Raw genomic sequence first — 14,702 nt, forward strand, 5'->3', positions numbered from 1 at the left:
TTTTTTTTTTTTTTTTTTTTTTGGTACCAGGGTTTAATGTGGGACCTTGCACTAGTGAGGCAGGCAGTGGCAGCCTGAAGCTAAATCCCTGGCCCCCCGTATCACTAATTTTAAAAGGTGGATTAGCACTGGTAAGAGGTAAGAAGGAACTGTTCCAAGTATTGCGTTCCAAAGCCATACAGAATACAATCTAGTGTTTAAGGACAAGACAACGCTGACAATTTGGAAGTGAGAAGACATCAGGGCCAAGAAAAAAAAGTATTAACTGTGTAATATTTTGATGTTCCATCATGTTATTTCATCAAAGAGATGAAGTCAGCTGGTTGGATCTAAAAGTCAGACTTGTTTAAACTGCATGTGCTGTGAAAATCTGCTGTAACTAAATAAAATCAGCAGATCTGCTAGACCTGAACAGTAACTATGAGTATAAAATAATGTTTTCTACTATCAATATCTTATGTATCAGTTCAATAGCAATCTAATTCAGCACAAAGATGGAAAGTTATCTGTATAACTGTTTCTCTGACAAGAGAGTGATAATCTGTTGTGATTTCTAAAATCATCTACCCATTGAAAATGTTTGTTATTAATCAGTGGCACAACAGTTTTCCTTCAATTTCATTAATGTATCTTTAAATAAGTCATTACTGTCATTACCTTTTCACTACCATAACAAAGCAGAGTAAGAGGCAGAGGTCAATATTGACGATCATCATAAATGCAATCATAATTCTGAAAAATATTCACTGCATACCTTTTTATCACATTTTTCACAATGATATGCATTTTCACCTTCAAGTAAATCTCCTTTGATATACTGTTCCAAAGAATCAACAAGATTTTGGTGATTTCTAATTTCTACATTTAAAGTAGTAAAAGATTCTTCACACTCATACCTAAAGGCATTAAGAAATGATGGAAAGGATCCTTAAATTTCTAAATGTTACCTTTAGCTGTAACTTGATGAAAAATATATTAGCAATATTTATTATGTCCTATCAAATTCATTAAGTCATACAATGTTATTCAGTAATAGTTATCTTTAGCAATCATTTACTTTTGTACTGGGCCTTATACTAGATTCTTTATATGCATTCAAGAAGCATTTCCGCCTATCTCTATCTTTAAGATACAGAAAAAGAAAGTAGGGCAGGGGAATGCAGCAGGCAGAATGATTTGGTTCTTCTTGGAAGATTGATGCTTGAAAAGTCATGTGGTACACTGTCTTCCTAACTTATCTGTTTAAACAGTAATTAATACCAAAGTAAAGGTTAAATTCAGAAAATGACTTGGAATATTTTAAGATATTAAAAAAGTGCATTTGAAGAATGTGTTTCAATTTCTGCCTCAGAGGCTTTACATACACAACCACTTCAGACATAAGCTTGCTTATTAGAACCCTATAGTGTTCTCTTCTATATATTTATAAAATAACTGCAGACCAAAAATTCTTAAGAGAATGAAAAGGCATTCCATACTGTGGGCAACTGTTATTAAAAAAAACAAAAATCAAATCTTATAAAAGACAACTTAAAAATTCACAAACACAAAGCTGGGTGTGGTGGTGCACGTCTGTAATCTCAGCACTTGGGAGGCTGAGGCAGGAGGATTGCTGTGAGTTTGAGAAAAGCCTGAGCTACATGTGAGTTCCAGATCAGTCTCAACTACATAGTGAGACCCTATCGCAAAAAAAAAAAAAAAACAACAAAAAAAACAAAAAACAAACAAACAAACAAAAAACAACAACCCCACACTCACAAATCATACATGTGTATCTCAGAGATACTCCAGGAAATACACATACACATAAAAATGATATAAACACACATATATCTATACATCTGATAAGACACTCTAGAAAAATAAAATACTCTTAAAACCTCAATACCCTGTGATATAAAAAAGACTCAGGACTCAGACATTATCCTGTTAAGTTCCTGCAAGCTGAGTTAATATGTATAGTTCATATGAACTCCCAGCCTACACACCCCTCAGTAGTGGGGATTGAACTGAGGACCTTATTCATGCTGGAACACACTTTACCAAAGAGCCACCTCCAGCAGTAAATTACCCATCCTGGGCTTGAATTGTTGTAATCCTCCTGCCTTAAGTCTCCCGGAATTCTAGAATTACAGTTTTGGGCCACTAGGCCTAGCCAATTGTTAGTAAAAGTCAATTATTTACTTTGAGAAATATTTCATCAGATTTGCCAGTCACCTTTTAAGCTTACATTATACTACTATAGTAATTACTTTAATTAGAACAAAACATCCTTTAGCAGTAACTGCAGACTTCTAGAAAATGCCATTTTATTTCTGAGACAGGGTCTTGTTATGTAGTTTATTCTGCCCTTAACTCACTATCAAGTAGTGATCCCCTTCCTCAACCTTCTGAGTGCTGGGTTTACAGGTATATACCACCATGCCTGATAGGAAAATGTCATTTTATGTTTTAGGGTATGACAAAGCAAGTGGAAAGATCCATATATTACTAGGGGGAAAGAATCCCAACAGGATATTGTTACATATTAATGCAAATTCAGTCTCAGGCATTTAAAATCAGATACTCTGCTTGCTATAAATACAAGTAAAAATCTTATTTGTGTTCATGAAGAAGACCAACAGAGAGTATACCTTAAAAAAAAATACTTAAGAGCTTACCTATGTGGGCAGCCTTGGCAAATCTTCTGATCTGCAAAGGAACCTCCTAGGACTTTACTTATCATTGGTGGATGTCCTAAAGCTTTTAAAGCCTCATCTAAACTGTTCACCAAAGAATTGAAAAACTCTAAGGCATCATGTTGCTCACGGAGATTTACAGGTTCACCCCAAAGCCTGTAACAAGTAATATGAAACAACTGCACATAGCTTAAAAAACAGAATAAAACATATGACATCCTCGAAATATTCAATTCCTATCACAAAAACAAGAGGCATCTGAGCTGAAAATGTTTATCCAAGAAGATGAAATAAACTAATGAATCTTATGTATGCAGAATGGCAATGAAAGCGAAGCTAGTAAACAATGGTAACGTAGAGCCAAGCAATTACAAATGATTACGATATTGTGACTAAGATGAATAGAATGGTGCTTTATGAAATATATTGATGCATTTCAATTCAAATATTTTTCACATGACAAACTCATTCTAACATGGACTCTATAATTACTTTCATGTTTAATTTTGTTTAAATTTTAAGCGAGATAGCAAAGATTGTATCACTTTATTACTGACCAAAGTGGATTTTTTCCAAGTGAATAGTTTACCCTTTAAAAACTAAAGTATATGTTTTCAGTAGTATAAATTGATTTAAAATTTAGATGAATCGATCCTGAGAACTAAGTATCAACTGTGTATATGAAATAAGAATTAACATTGATGCAAGAGATTTTAGTGAAAACTTCAAGAATATCAAAACTTTTACAGAGTACACATCACAGTGTATCAGTTCCTTGTGAATAACGATATGAAGCATTTTCACCCTATTAGTTGGCTGCATTAATATCCCTTGCTCATTTCTGAACTGGGTTGTGCTCTTATATTAGCTCTGTATAAATTTTATTCCTTTGGTATTGGGGATCACTTAGGTCCTTGAGCTTACCTGGCAGACGATGGAACCACTGAGCTAAATCCCCAGCCTGGTTCTGCATAAATTTTAGATCATAGTTCAGGGCTAGATTTCGAACTCAGGACCTTGTGCTTGTGAAGCAGGCTGAGGAATCACTGAGCTAAATCCCCCAAGGGCCAGATATTTTAAAGGATAGTTTCTACAAATGAGTTGCCTTTCATTTTCTTGTTCTATGGTTTTCTTTTCTTTCTTTCTTTTTTTTTTTTATGATGTACAAACTTTAAAAAAATTTCCATAAAGTTTAACCTGTTTTTTGTCGTCTATAGTGTCATATCCAAGAAATCATTAGTAAGTCCAATGTCAGGAAGATTTTTTTCAGTTTTTGTATTTAGGTCTTTGGTTTTTATTTCTCTTTATTACTAAAGTTCCAACTCCTCCCTTCTATAGCATTTCAAGTTTTCTTAGCATCATTTGTTGAAAATAGTCTCTTCCCCCTAAATGATTTTGGTATCTCTATCAAATATCATTTGTACCAAGTTGTGAATTTACTCCTGAGGCCTTTATTCTATCCTACTGGCCCATACTTCTGCTGTATGCCAGTCTTACACGGTTCTTAAGATTTATACTAAGTTTTGGAATCAAGACCTTATCTTCCCTGCCCAAATAGCTATACGTTGAGATCCCTTGATATTCCATGTACATTACAATATGGTTTTTGAGTAACTACCAAAAAAATTGAGTTTTGCCACAAATGGCACCAAAACCATAGAATGTGTTGTTAGTACTGCCATCTAAATAGTAGTAATATGTACTTATGATACATTGTTTTTTCACGTTACCTCTTTTACCTCCTTGGCTAGCTTAGTATCTTTAATGTTTTATACCATTATATGACATTGTCTTCATAATTTCCTGTTACTGAGGGTTATGTGTATGCACGAGTCACCTATGCTCATATGGTATTGGTGAGTGTGTGTCTTGGTACTGGGGATCAAACTCAGAACTTTACATTTTTGAGGCAGGCAGCAGCACCACAGATAAATTCCCAGCCCCTCATCTTTTGTTTCTTAAAATAAGCAAAGGGAACTGAACTGTCAATTTTTCTGCATTAACTGGCAATGTCATGTATTCTTCTCATTCTACTAATGTAGTGTACTATATTGAACAATTTTCTCAAGATAAACCATCCCTGCATTTCTGGGACAAATTCTGCTTGATTATGGCATATATTTATTTTAAAATACTATTAAAAATGGCTTTCTAGCATTGTGTGGAAGACTTTTGTTCAAAGGGTATTACTCTTTCAGTTTGTTTTATAGTGTGTCTTTTTTATTTATTGGTTTCCATTTTAATTTAGATGAAATACCACAGCTTTCTTCTTTTATTACTGCACTGTAGGTAATTCATAATATAGATGTACCATAGTTTATTTATCCATTAGCCACCAGATGGACAAAGATTGCTCTGTCTTGGTAACCACTATACTTATAAAACTGTTACACATATACACAGAATTTTAAGAAAAAGTGAGTTTTAGATTTAATGACTTTTTTGGGAAGGACATTGGGGGTCAAATTCAGGATCTTGAGCTTGTGAGGCAGGTTTGGTATCACCAAGATAAATCCCCAGCCCTTATTTAAAAAAAAAAAAATTGCTATGTAGTCCAGGCTCTGAACTCACTGCGAAGCTCAGGCTAACTGTGAACTTGGGGCAATTCTCCTGCCCTAACCTCCCAAATGCTGGGACTACACGTGTGTATACTAGCATGCCATGCTAGTTATTTTTTATTTTTTTGACACAGGGTCTAGGTAGTTGAGACTGCCCTCGAACTCACTATGTAGCACAGGCTAGTCTCAAACTCACAGCGATCCTCCTGCCTCAGCCTCCAGAGTGCTAGGATTACAGGTGTGTGCCACCACACCCGGCAATGCTTGTTATTTTTGGCTGAGTGTCTCTCTTACTTAAATGAAAAATTTTAGGTTGGGAATTTAATATTCACCTGGAGAAAATTCTTATGTATTATACATGCAGATTGTTTTTCCCAAATACTTTCTTAACAGTCTTTGGCAGTTTTCATTTCTTATAAAAAAAGCAATATTCTTCTGTCCAAGATACTTACTGCTGAATGATTTTTCTTCTTTTTGAGACAGGGCCTCACTATGTAGTTGAGACTGACCTGGAACTATGTAGCCCAGGCTGGTCTCGAACTCAGTGATCTTCCTGACTGAGCCTCCTAAGTGCTGGGATTACAGGTGTGTGCTATCACACCTGGCAGAATAATATTCTTGAGAGATTTTTTTACTTTGTTCTTGCATGCATGCATGCATGCATACATTCATTCCAAGACCTTATACTTGCGAGGAAGGCACAGCACCAATGAACGAAACCACCAACCCTCTTGCATTTATTCTGCCTTACCTGTGGGTCTTTTATCTATTTTGCATTAACTTCTGTGTAAGTTAAAAGCTGATGGGATTTTGAGGGATGTTTGCCAACTTAGTTCATTTATGAATTTTACTCTGAATTATTTTTGTACCTGTCAAAAATCAGGCAGGCATTAATAATCCAGGTTAAATTCTGAGTTTCTCAGATTCTTATAATCACTGTGCCTAATTTTTCAATAGTGCCATTATGTCATCATTATTTTGGGTTTATTATTAGTACTATTAGTATTACCAGGGATTGAATTTAGGTCCTTGTGCTCACTAGGCAGGTGATGGACGGTACCACTGAGCTAAATAAATCCCTGGCCCTATTTTGGGTTATTTTTATTTTATTTTATTTGGAGACAGGGCCTCACTATGTACTTGAGACTGACCTGGTACTCACTATGTAGCCCAGGCTGGTCTCAAACTCACTGCGATCCTCCTGCCTCAGACTCCAGAGTGCTAGGATTACAGGCGTGCGCCACCACACCCGGCTTGATTTGGGGTTATTTTTGACATGAGGTCTTGCAATGTTGTTCAAGCTGATCTTGAACTATGTAGCCCAGGTTGCCCTCAAACTTGTGGGCCTCCTGTCTTGGCCTTCCTTTAAGTACTGGGATTACAGAAGTGCTCAACATGCCTGTCATGCCTTGCTTATTGGAAAAGGAGTCTTGACACTAGGCAGGGATCCTCCAGCTCTGAACTTTTTCTGTTCCAAACTGTTTTTTGTTTCTTTCCCCTTTCATATTAAAAATGAGAACATGATGAAGGTACAAATCATTCTGGGGAGACGTAATGAAATAACAACATTCTCCTGTCACTGGATATAGATACATCTCCATTTAATTTTATCTTCTTTTGAAGCTACCCTTCAGTGTTTTGATGTGCAGAGCAATAAAGTGTTGCAAATATTTTTACATTCTGATGCTTTTCCTTTTTATTGAGTTTGTTGGTACATTCTAGGTATACAATACAGTTACATTCATTACTGGGACCTTGTACTTTTACATGTCAGGTCTTGGTTCTCATTTCTTCCCCTTAGATTTTGGTAAATAGTTTTCATACACAACAGCAGATATTTATAACTACTCTCCCCAAACCATTGCTATCATCAAGAAAATGAACAATCTAATATCTTCAAAAAAGTGCTTTGAAGTTCTCTACCCTGACCCTTCAATTTTCTCAAATCAAGTATTAATTTTTATGTCTCTGTCAGTATACTTTTTTTGTACCAGGGATGGTACTCAGGATCTCGGGCTAGGAAGGCAGGTGGCAGAATCACTGAGCTAAATCTTCAGCCCTGTCAGTATACGCTTCTTGAGTATTAGTTGGGTGTAATGTTACACAGGATGGGACAAGCCTGTAATCCTAGTACTCTGGGAGTCTTAGACAGAATCACAAATTTGAGCCCAGTGTGAGCAACTCAACAACTTGCTGAGATCCTACCTCAGGATGGAGGAAGCTTAGTATTAAACACACAAAATCCTCTTCCCACAGAATATATCTATTGTTTTTTGTTTCTTCTTTTCTCCCTAAAGTGAATCTGCATTTATTCTGTTAGTTGCAGATATTTTGTGCGACATTTTTTCTTTGGTACCAGGGACTGAACTCAGGATCTTGTGCTTGGAGGCAGATGGCAGAACCATTTAAGTGCCAGGCCCCATGTGAGTGACTTTTTAATTTTTTATTAGGTTTCCTAGCAAGTTTGCTAAGAATATCAGAAATGTTGTTTTGTATCAGATGTTGTCTTCCGTACCTACTGAAGTAATACCGGTAATCCTTTTAGTGTGATTTGAATATTTTGATTTAACTAAGCCTTTCCAAACAACCCTTTTTTCATGATGCATTATCTCTGTTGATTTCAAGTTATAAAGGTTCTAGCCAGGCGTAGTGGCTCACGCCTGTAATCCCAGCACTCAGAAGGCTGAGGGAGGAGGATTGCTGTGAGTTCGAGACCAGCCTGGGCTACATAGTGAGTTCCAGGTCAGTCTCAACTACATAGTGAGACCCTGCCTCCAAAAACGAAAAAAAATCAAGTTATACAAGTTCTGTTTAGAAATTGTGCATCTAAATTTCTTGCAATGTGAGTTGCATTTGGTTTCAAGGAATGCAAATGAAGAATCATTTCGTAAAAATTGTTTTCTCTTCATTTTTTCATTAACATTTCTTTAAATATTTCTGACTTTTTCTGGGGACCTAAGTTAAAAAAATATATATATGTACGTCATCCACAACACCTCAGTAATGTTTCTTTTCCCTCCCATTTTAATAAATGTATGATGACACTTTGATGCTAACATGACATTTTATTACTGTAATTTTTAAGGTTAAACTATTTTTAATTAATTATTCTTGGTCCCAGGGATCAAACTCCCGATGTTGCACTTGCAAGGCTGGAGCAACACAACTGAGCTAAATCCCTGGCCCTCTATGCTTAAACTAAAGAATGCTACCTGGAAGGCATGTTAAAATAATTTTGTACCCTTCTGACCTACCAATCTGGTAAGTAGCCCAATTTGTGTTTTATATCACTACTGATATAATCAAATTTAAAATGAATCATTTTGGTCCTTTATTGTTTATACTCCTGGCAGAAATTTTTCCTCTCATTTTAAAAATTGAAAATTAAAATGTTTTATTTCAATGCAGGTAGTGGGTTTTTATCTTAATATTTTTAGTTCTTTTAAAAGTCCCATTATTGGATATTAAATCCAGGAAGCACTCTAACTCTGAACTACAATTCTCAGCTCTTTTTAACATCTTAAAATAGGATCTTGCTAAATTACCCTTAAATTTATGATCCTACTATCTGAGCCTCCAAAGTAGTTTAACTTACACATTCTCATCATTTTATACACACACACACACACACACACACACACACACACGGTATGCCAAGTGAAGTATGACAGATCTTCCAACCATATAATGCAATTACTGTTTAAAGTCAAAGGCATTACATTTGTACATACTAAGTGACTTATTTTTACTTCCAATTTTTATGTCTACACATGTACTGTTTTATATAACTAGCATCTCATTTGTGTTGCAATTCCAAGTTTCTCACAGTATAATCACTGTCAGAAATTTCACTAGAATTTGTTTTGAGAAGGTTTGTAAATAATTTTCTTCACAAGTTTCATTTCATTTGAGCATAGATTTGTTAACCTATATACACTGAAGTATATATTCACTAGATAGAGGTGGTTGATTTTGCTTTTTGCTTTGTTTTAAATTTTGAGACCTGTACTTTTGGTGTAGTCCAAAAAAGCACTGCCAAACCAAGTGCTATAAAATTTGTTTTCTTTTAAAAGTTTTATAGGTCTCATGATTCATTATGACTTGGTATTTGTCTATGGCTTAAGGTAAGGGTCTAATGGTAAAAGATAAGTTTTACTGCAAAGACCAGGAAAAACTAAAGGATGGCAACTTTCACCACTTTTGACACAGAACTTACTATATGTTTTCTAAGAATAGAGAAGGATAGGGAATTAAAAATACATATATAAATATTTAAAATATCTTATTTATAGAATTTAGTTGAGAAAGCAAAGTTCTACAGATATACAGAATGTAAAGACAGGGCTAGGGATATAGGACAGAGGTACTCTGCCTACCTGGTAAGTATAAAGTCCTGAATTTGATCCCTGATTCGGGGGTGGAATGTAAAGACATATGATATTACCAACTGACACCTGAAAACTTAACATGCTAATTTTTTTTTGAGACAGGGATTCGCTTTGTAGTTCAGGCTGATCTTTTTTTTGTACCAGGGACTGAACTTAAGTCCTCGCGCTTGCAAGCCAGGCTAGTCTTGAATTTAATGTTACATACATTTTACTACAATGTAAAGCATCTGTTTTACTACAATATAAAGCATCTGTGAGGGCTGGAGAATTAGCTGTGCCACTGAGCCTGCCTCGCAAGCACAAGGTCCTGAATTTGATCCCCAGTATCAAAGGGAAGGGGAGCAACTGTGAAACAAATCAGATTTTAGGGGGAAAAATGCACAAATGTAAGAATTTAATCAGTCAAATTTAAATCCTGTGCATCAAAAAATACACCAAGATACTGAAAAGATTACCTACCTAGTATAGGACATTATACTTCTAAATCATTTATTTGTAATTCCAAATAAAAAATAGAAAAACAGGAAGAGCACATACAACTTATAAAACAAGAGTAATTTGATAGTTCTCCAAAGGTGCTCAAGTGGCAAATAAATTCAACACTACTATGCATTATGAACATGCAAGTAACTCTATAATAAGATATACTTCACACCTAAAAATAAGATGGGTAAAATTAAAAGGAAAAGAAAAAAAGCATTAAAAAGAGAGAAGCAGTCAAGTATTGATGTGACACAAACTGCATTTCCTTGTATTTCATAGACAAACTGCATTTCTTAAAAATTGCTAATGAAAAAGTAAAATGCTTTTTCTGGGATTACAAATCTATTTGGTGGTTAAACACAAGATTAAAATTATAATATGAACTATCTTCTACATTTTTAGCTATGTATCAAAATAAATGCAGTTAAATTTATACAGGCTATCCAAAATAAGCAAATCCATTTAGCTTGCTGCCAGGATTAGAAGAGGAGACTGGGGAAATGATGTTAGTACAGAACTTCTGTTGTGGGTATGACTCAGACAGTGGTTGTACAGAAACTTTGAGATATCACATGCCACTGAGGTATACTTTTAAATGTTCACAATAGTAAATTTCATTGCATAAATGTTAACACAAAAGAAAAATAAAGTAAAAATATATTATGTGTTGATTCTAGTACAAAAAAAAATTACATCTAGATTGTCAGTGATACAAATGAATATAATAAATTTTGAATCCCAGTATTACACAGAACTGAGGACATAAATGTAAATATAATGTATCTATATAAAAATGCCCCATAACCTAACACATTTAAAATAATAAAAAAGCAAACTACCTATATAGATATATTTGTTCTATACACAACTATACACTTATTTATGGGTTTTGCACTCCGAATTATAATGAATATAAAATTATAGTTATTATATACACATGAAACACATACACAGGTAGTTAGGGGGAAAACTGGAAAAAAAATCTCAATATGATATGGCAATGTGAAAAAGAACAAATGTAATTATTAGAATGCTGAAAAAAAAAATCAACCTTTCCTTTAAAAAGAGAAAGAAAAAGAAAAAGTGCTACAAGTCATTCTTTTTTTTTTTTGTTTTGTTTTGTTTTTTTTGGTACCAGGAATCGAACTTGGGTCCCTGCACTTGCAAGGCAGACTTAGCTAAATACCTGGCCCTGCAAGTCATTCTTAACAATATAGCAATTCAACCTGAGAAGTACATAAATTAATACTTTAGACATACAACAAGAAGGTAAGCACCATGCATTTATGATTTCCAAAATAGACACTTAAATCTTCAGGGTTAAGCTGCTCTCTTTGGAACAAAGAGGGCAAAACTCAGAAAGCAGATCATTTCATTCAAGTTTTTAACGTGCAGGATTCTTTGCTAATGAACTCCAAATTCCGACAAAGAATTAGAACATTTTCCTGCACCATAAAAACAGACCCGTGTGTAGGTGTGCTTCAATGTTTTAGTTCTGTGTAAGATGTACAACAGAAGGCTGGGGATTTAGCTCAGTGGTTTGGTGGCCTGCCTTGCAAGCGCAAGTATCTGAGTTCAATCCCCGGTACCAAAAAAAAAAGAGAGAGATGTAACAGACCCTGATAAAAGAAGTCTAACACAGGAAATAACATCAAGATATAGTTCTTGATGTTTCTGTGGTGGTGGGGATGGAATCCAGGGCTTTATATATGCCAGGAAAGCCATTTACCATCATCCTGCATTTGTAGCCATGTTACTACCTTTAAAAAAAAAAAAAAATCTATAAAATCCCCAAATTTTATTGGCCACTACGGGAGTATACCCAGGTGCTAAATATTTCTACAACAGAAAGGAAAAGAGCACTTAATCTGGGTTTTCCAGTGAATTAGGTTAATTAATGAAGGCGAACCTCTCTTTAAAGATTCATTCTAGTGAACTGATGAAGCATGATAAAATTAAAAAGTATTACAATTAAGTATTACAATTTTGTAAGCTTATTCAAAGTAGTAAACTTGGTCAGTGACAACTCCGTATTTTGTTTCTCCCAAAAGCAAAATCATTTCCTATTAAATAGTCCTACCAATCACAGAATAAAAGGGTGAAAATCATACTCATAAACATGACAAAGCCTCCTGGCCACATATTAGTGAACTTCTAAACAAACTATGAGCAAATTTACCCTACTCTTGTCTATGACCTAATATTGTATCAGCATATCTTAAAATGCTTGATAAAAACTGAAACCAAATGGAGTACTACTCTGCCATAAAGAAAGACAGACATGTCATTTGTAGGAAAATGGATGCACCTTGAGATTATGTTGAGTGAAGTAAGTTAAACAAGCTTCAATAAAGTGCCGAATCAAAAACAGAAAACAAGAGTTAGGCAGACAGATCTTTTTCTGATGGAAAGGAGATCAAGAGATGAATATGGAGGATAAAGGATGGAGGACATGAAAAAAGAATTAAGATGTGCTACGCCCATGTACCAATTCTGCAAAAGAAATGTTATTCGTTAATAAAAAAGACTGAGATAAAAAATATGACTGGATCTTGACCAAGCTTTTAAACATCACAGTAGTATACAAGACAATTAAAAAAAAAAAAAAAAGGCATAAATTTAAACAGTGATGGGTTAGTTTAGTGATATTAGGGAGCTTTACAATATCACGGTTATGCTTGACATCTACTTCAGTTCATAACTGTTGCACTGAGGACATCTTACCATTTCCCTTTGCACTTTGCACAATTTATAAGTTTTGTAAAATAAAAATTGAAGAGTACTGGCTTCCTTTGCAAATTTTGTTATTTGACTGAGACAATAAAAAAACTGACTTAAAAAGAACCATTACAATACTAGCAGTAACTAACTAAATAAAATCAATATTCTAACATATTTTAGAAGTTTAAAATTAGTATATTGAGATTTTTAACTTAAATGATCACCCATCCATAATTTACCTGAAGTGCTTCCAAAATCCTCTGGGCACATAGTATTGTATTTGGGAAGCAGCTAAATGGCCAAAGATGAGTTGAAGGTGTCTTAAGACACCAATATTGTATTCTTTCCTATCTTCTGTCTTATTTAATGGTGGTTTGTCTTCAAATTGATGGGATCCAAATACATCATCTCTGCGGTCAACATTACACTAGAGACCAAAAAACATCATTGATGAGCAAATCTATCTTTAAAAGTATAATGCAATAGTTGAAACAAACACCAACACTAACAGTGAATGAATTATATTTTTATTTTCTAAAGCATGTAACTTTGTTATAAAAGATTTCAGATGAGTTACAAAAGAATTAGAAAATAGTAATTCTGAGTGTCCATGAAAGTAATATAATTCAGTCTGGTTTTAAAAAGACTGGATCAGAGACGAATGAATACTTTTACCATGAGTAACTTCAGGGAAAGTTAATCATTCTAGGATTTAGTATTTCTTGTGGGAAGAGTGAATTCTTTATGATTTATACTGATAACTTACATAATGTGGACAAGTTGTACTCAAGTACAGCTAATTAATTAAGATAACTGGTAGCAGCAACACTAGTACAATACATACAGAAACTTTAAAGGTCAAAATCTCACTGTAAGTACATACAAGAATTTCATTGTTTTACCAATGCTTACAGACCTTTTTTGCATGCTTACTACGGTGTACCTGAAGTTATGATACAGAAATACCTACTCCTGGTCCTTTAGAAGCTCACAATCTAGAATAGAAACTTGTAAAAGATAATATAATAAAATAAAGATGAAAGAAGAAGCAAAACATAAAGATAAGTGGTCTGAAATATTATATTTTATCTGCCAGTATGATTAGCCATCTATCTGTAGTTAAAATAGTAGGAAGAGCTATATTCCAAAAGTATGATTCTTACCCAGGTACTGGTGTGGGTATCAGCTAGTGATTATAAAAAAGTAAGCATACTCAGAACCTAATGGCTGAATGGTATGATTTATTAGATCTTGAGAGAATGGAGCTAGGTGCATAATTCAGAAATTCAGTATATGAAGATGACCTGAAAGCCAAACTATTTCCTTGAGACCATAAAGGGAAAAGTATAGGAATGGAGGAAAATCATTTATTATAATTAGAATATCATCAACCATATCTAACTTAGATTCTATCAATATGAAAGAAAAAGTAAAAGATAAAGAAAACAAAGTTTATGTATAAATATGATCAATTTAAATCTCCCATAATTTAAATATTTAACAACTATCTAAGACACAAGTACTTTGATTTGCCCTGTAAACTTTTATTCTGCTTTACTGTGTATTGAATACTTCTGGTTGACAGTCTATATATTATTTACTATTGTTAACATAAGATGTAGAATTAAATAAAATAAATATAATCTGTTATAAAGTGATTATTTGAGAAAATATTAAAGTAGATCTTCAATAAATATTATGAAATGGTGACAGGCAATACAAAAGGTGAAATAAATGAAAAAGAATATTCTTTAATGAAAAAGGCCGGCTATGATGGTACAGGCCTCTATCTTTAGCATTCTGGGATGCTGAGGCAGGAGGATCCCAAATTTGATTCCAGGTTGGGTAACCTGATTACTCAGGGAGACAATGTC

The 14,702-nt window shown here is 34.2% G+C and overlaps 1 protein-coding gene across 1 annotated transcript in view; it reads right to left on the reverse strand.

The window, feature by feature from the left end:
• The window catches only part of LOC104850042 (probable ubiquitin carboxyl-terminal hydrolase FAF-Y), a 53,493-nt gene that overhangs the window by 16,051 nt on the left and 22,740 nt on the right, over positions 1–14,702 (reverse strand). The window contains exons 9-11 of the mRNA XM_033760577.1: positions 13,068–13,255; positions 2,661–2,834; positions 730–896 (exon numbers count right to left, since the gene is read on the reverse strand). Coding sequence (XP_033616468.1) covers positions 730–896; positions 2,661–2,834; positions 13,068–13,255 — 529 coding nt within the window. The remainder of the gene's footprint in view (positions 1–729; positions 897–2,660; positions 2,835–13,067; positions 13,256–14,702) is intronic.

The sequence above is a fragment of the Fukomys damarensis genome, unplaced genomic scaffold (assembly GCF_012274545.1).
Source record: "Fukomys damarensis isolate Sample0158 unplaced genomic scaffold, DMR_v1.0_HiC HiC_scaffold_41, whole genome shotgun sequence".
NCBI lineage: Eukaryota > Metazoa > Chordata > Mammalia > Rodentia > Bathyergidae > Fukomys > Fukomys damarensis.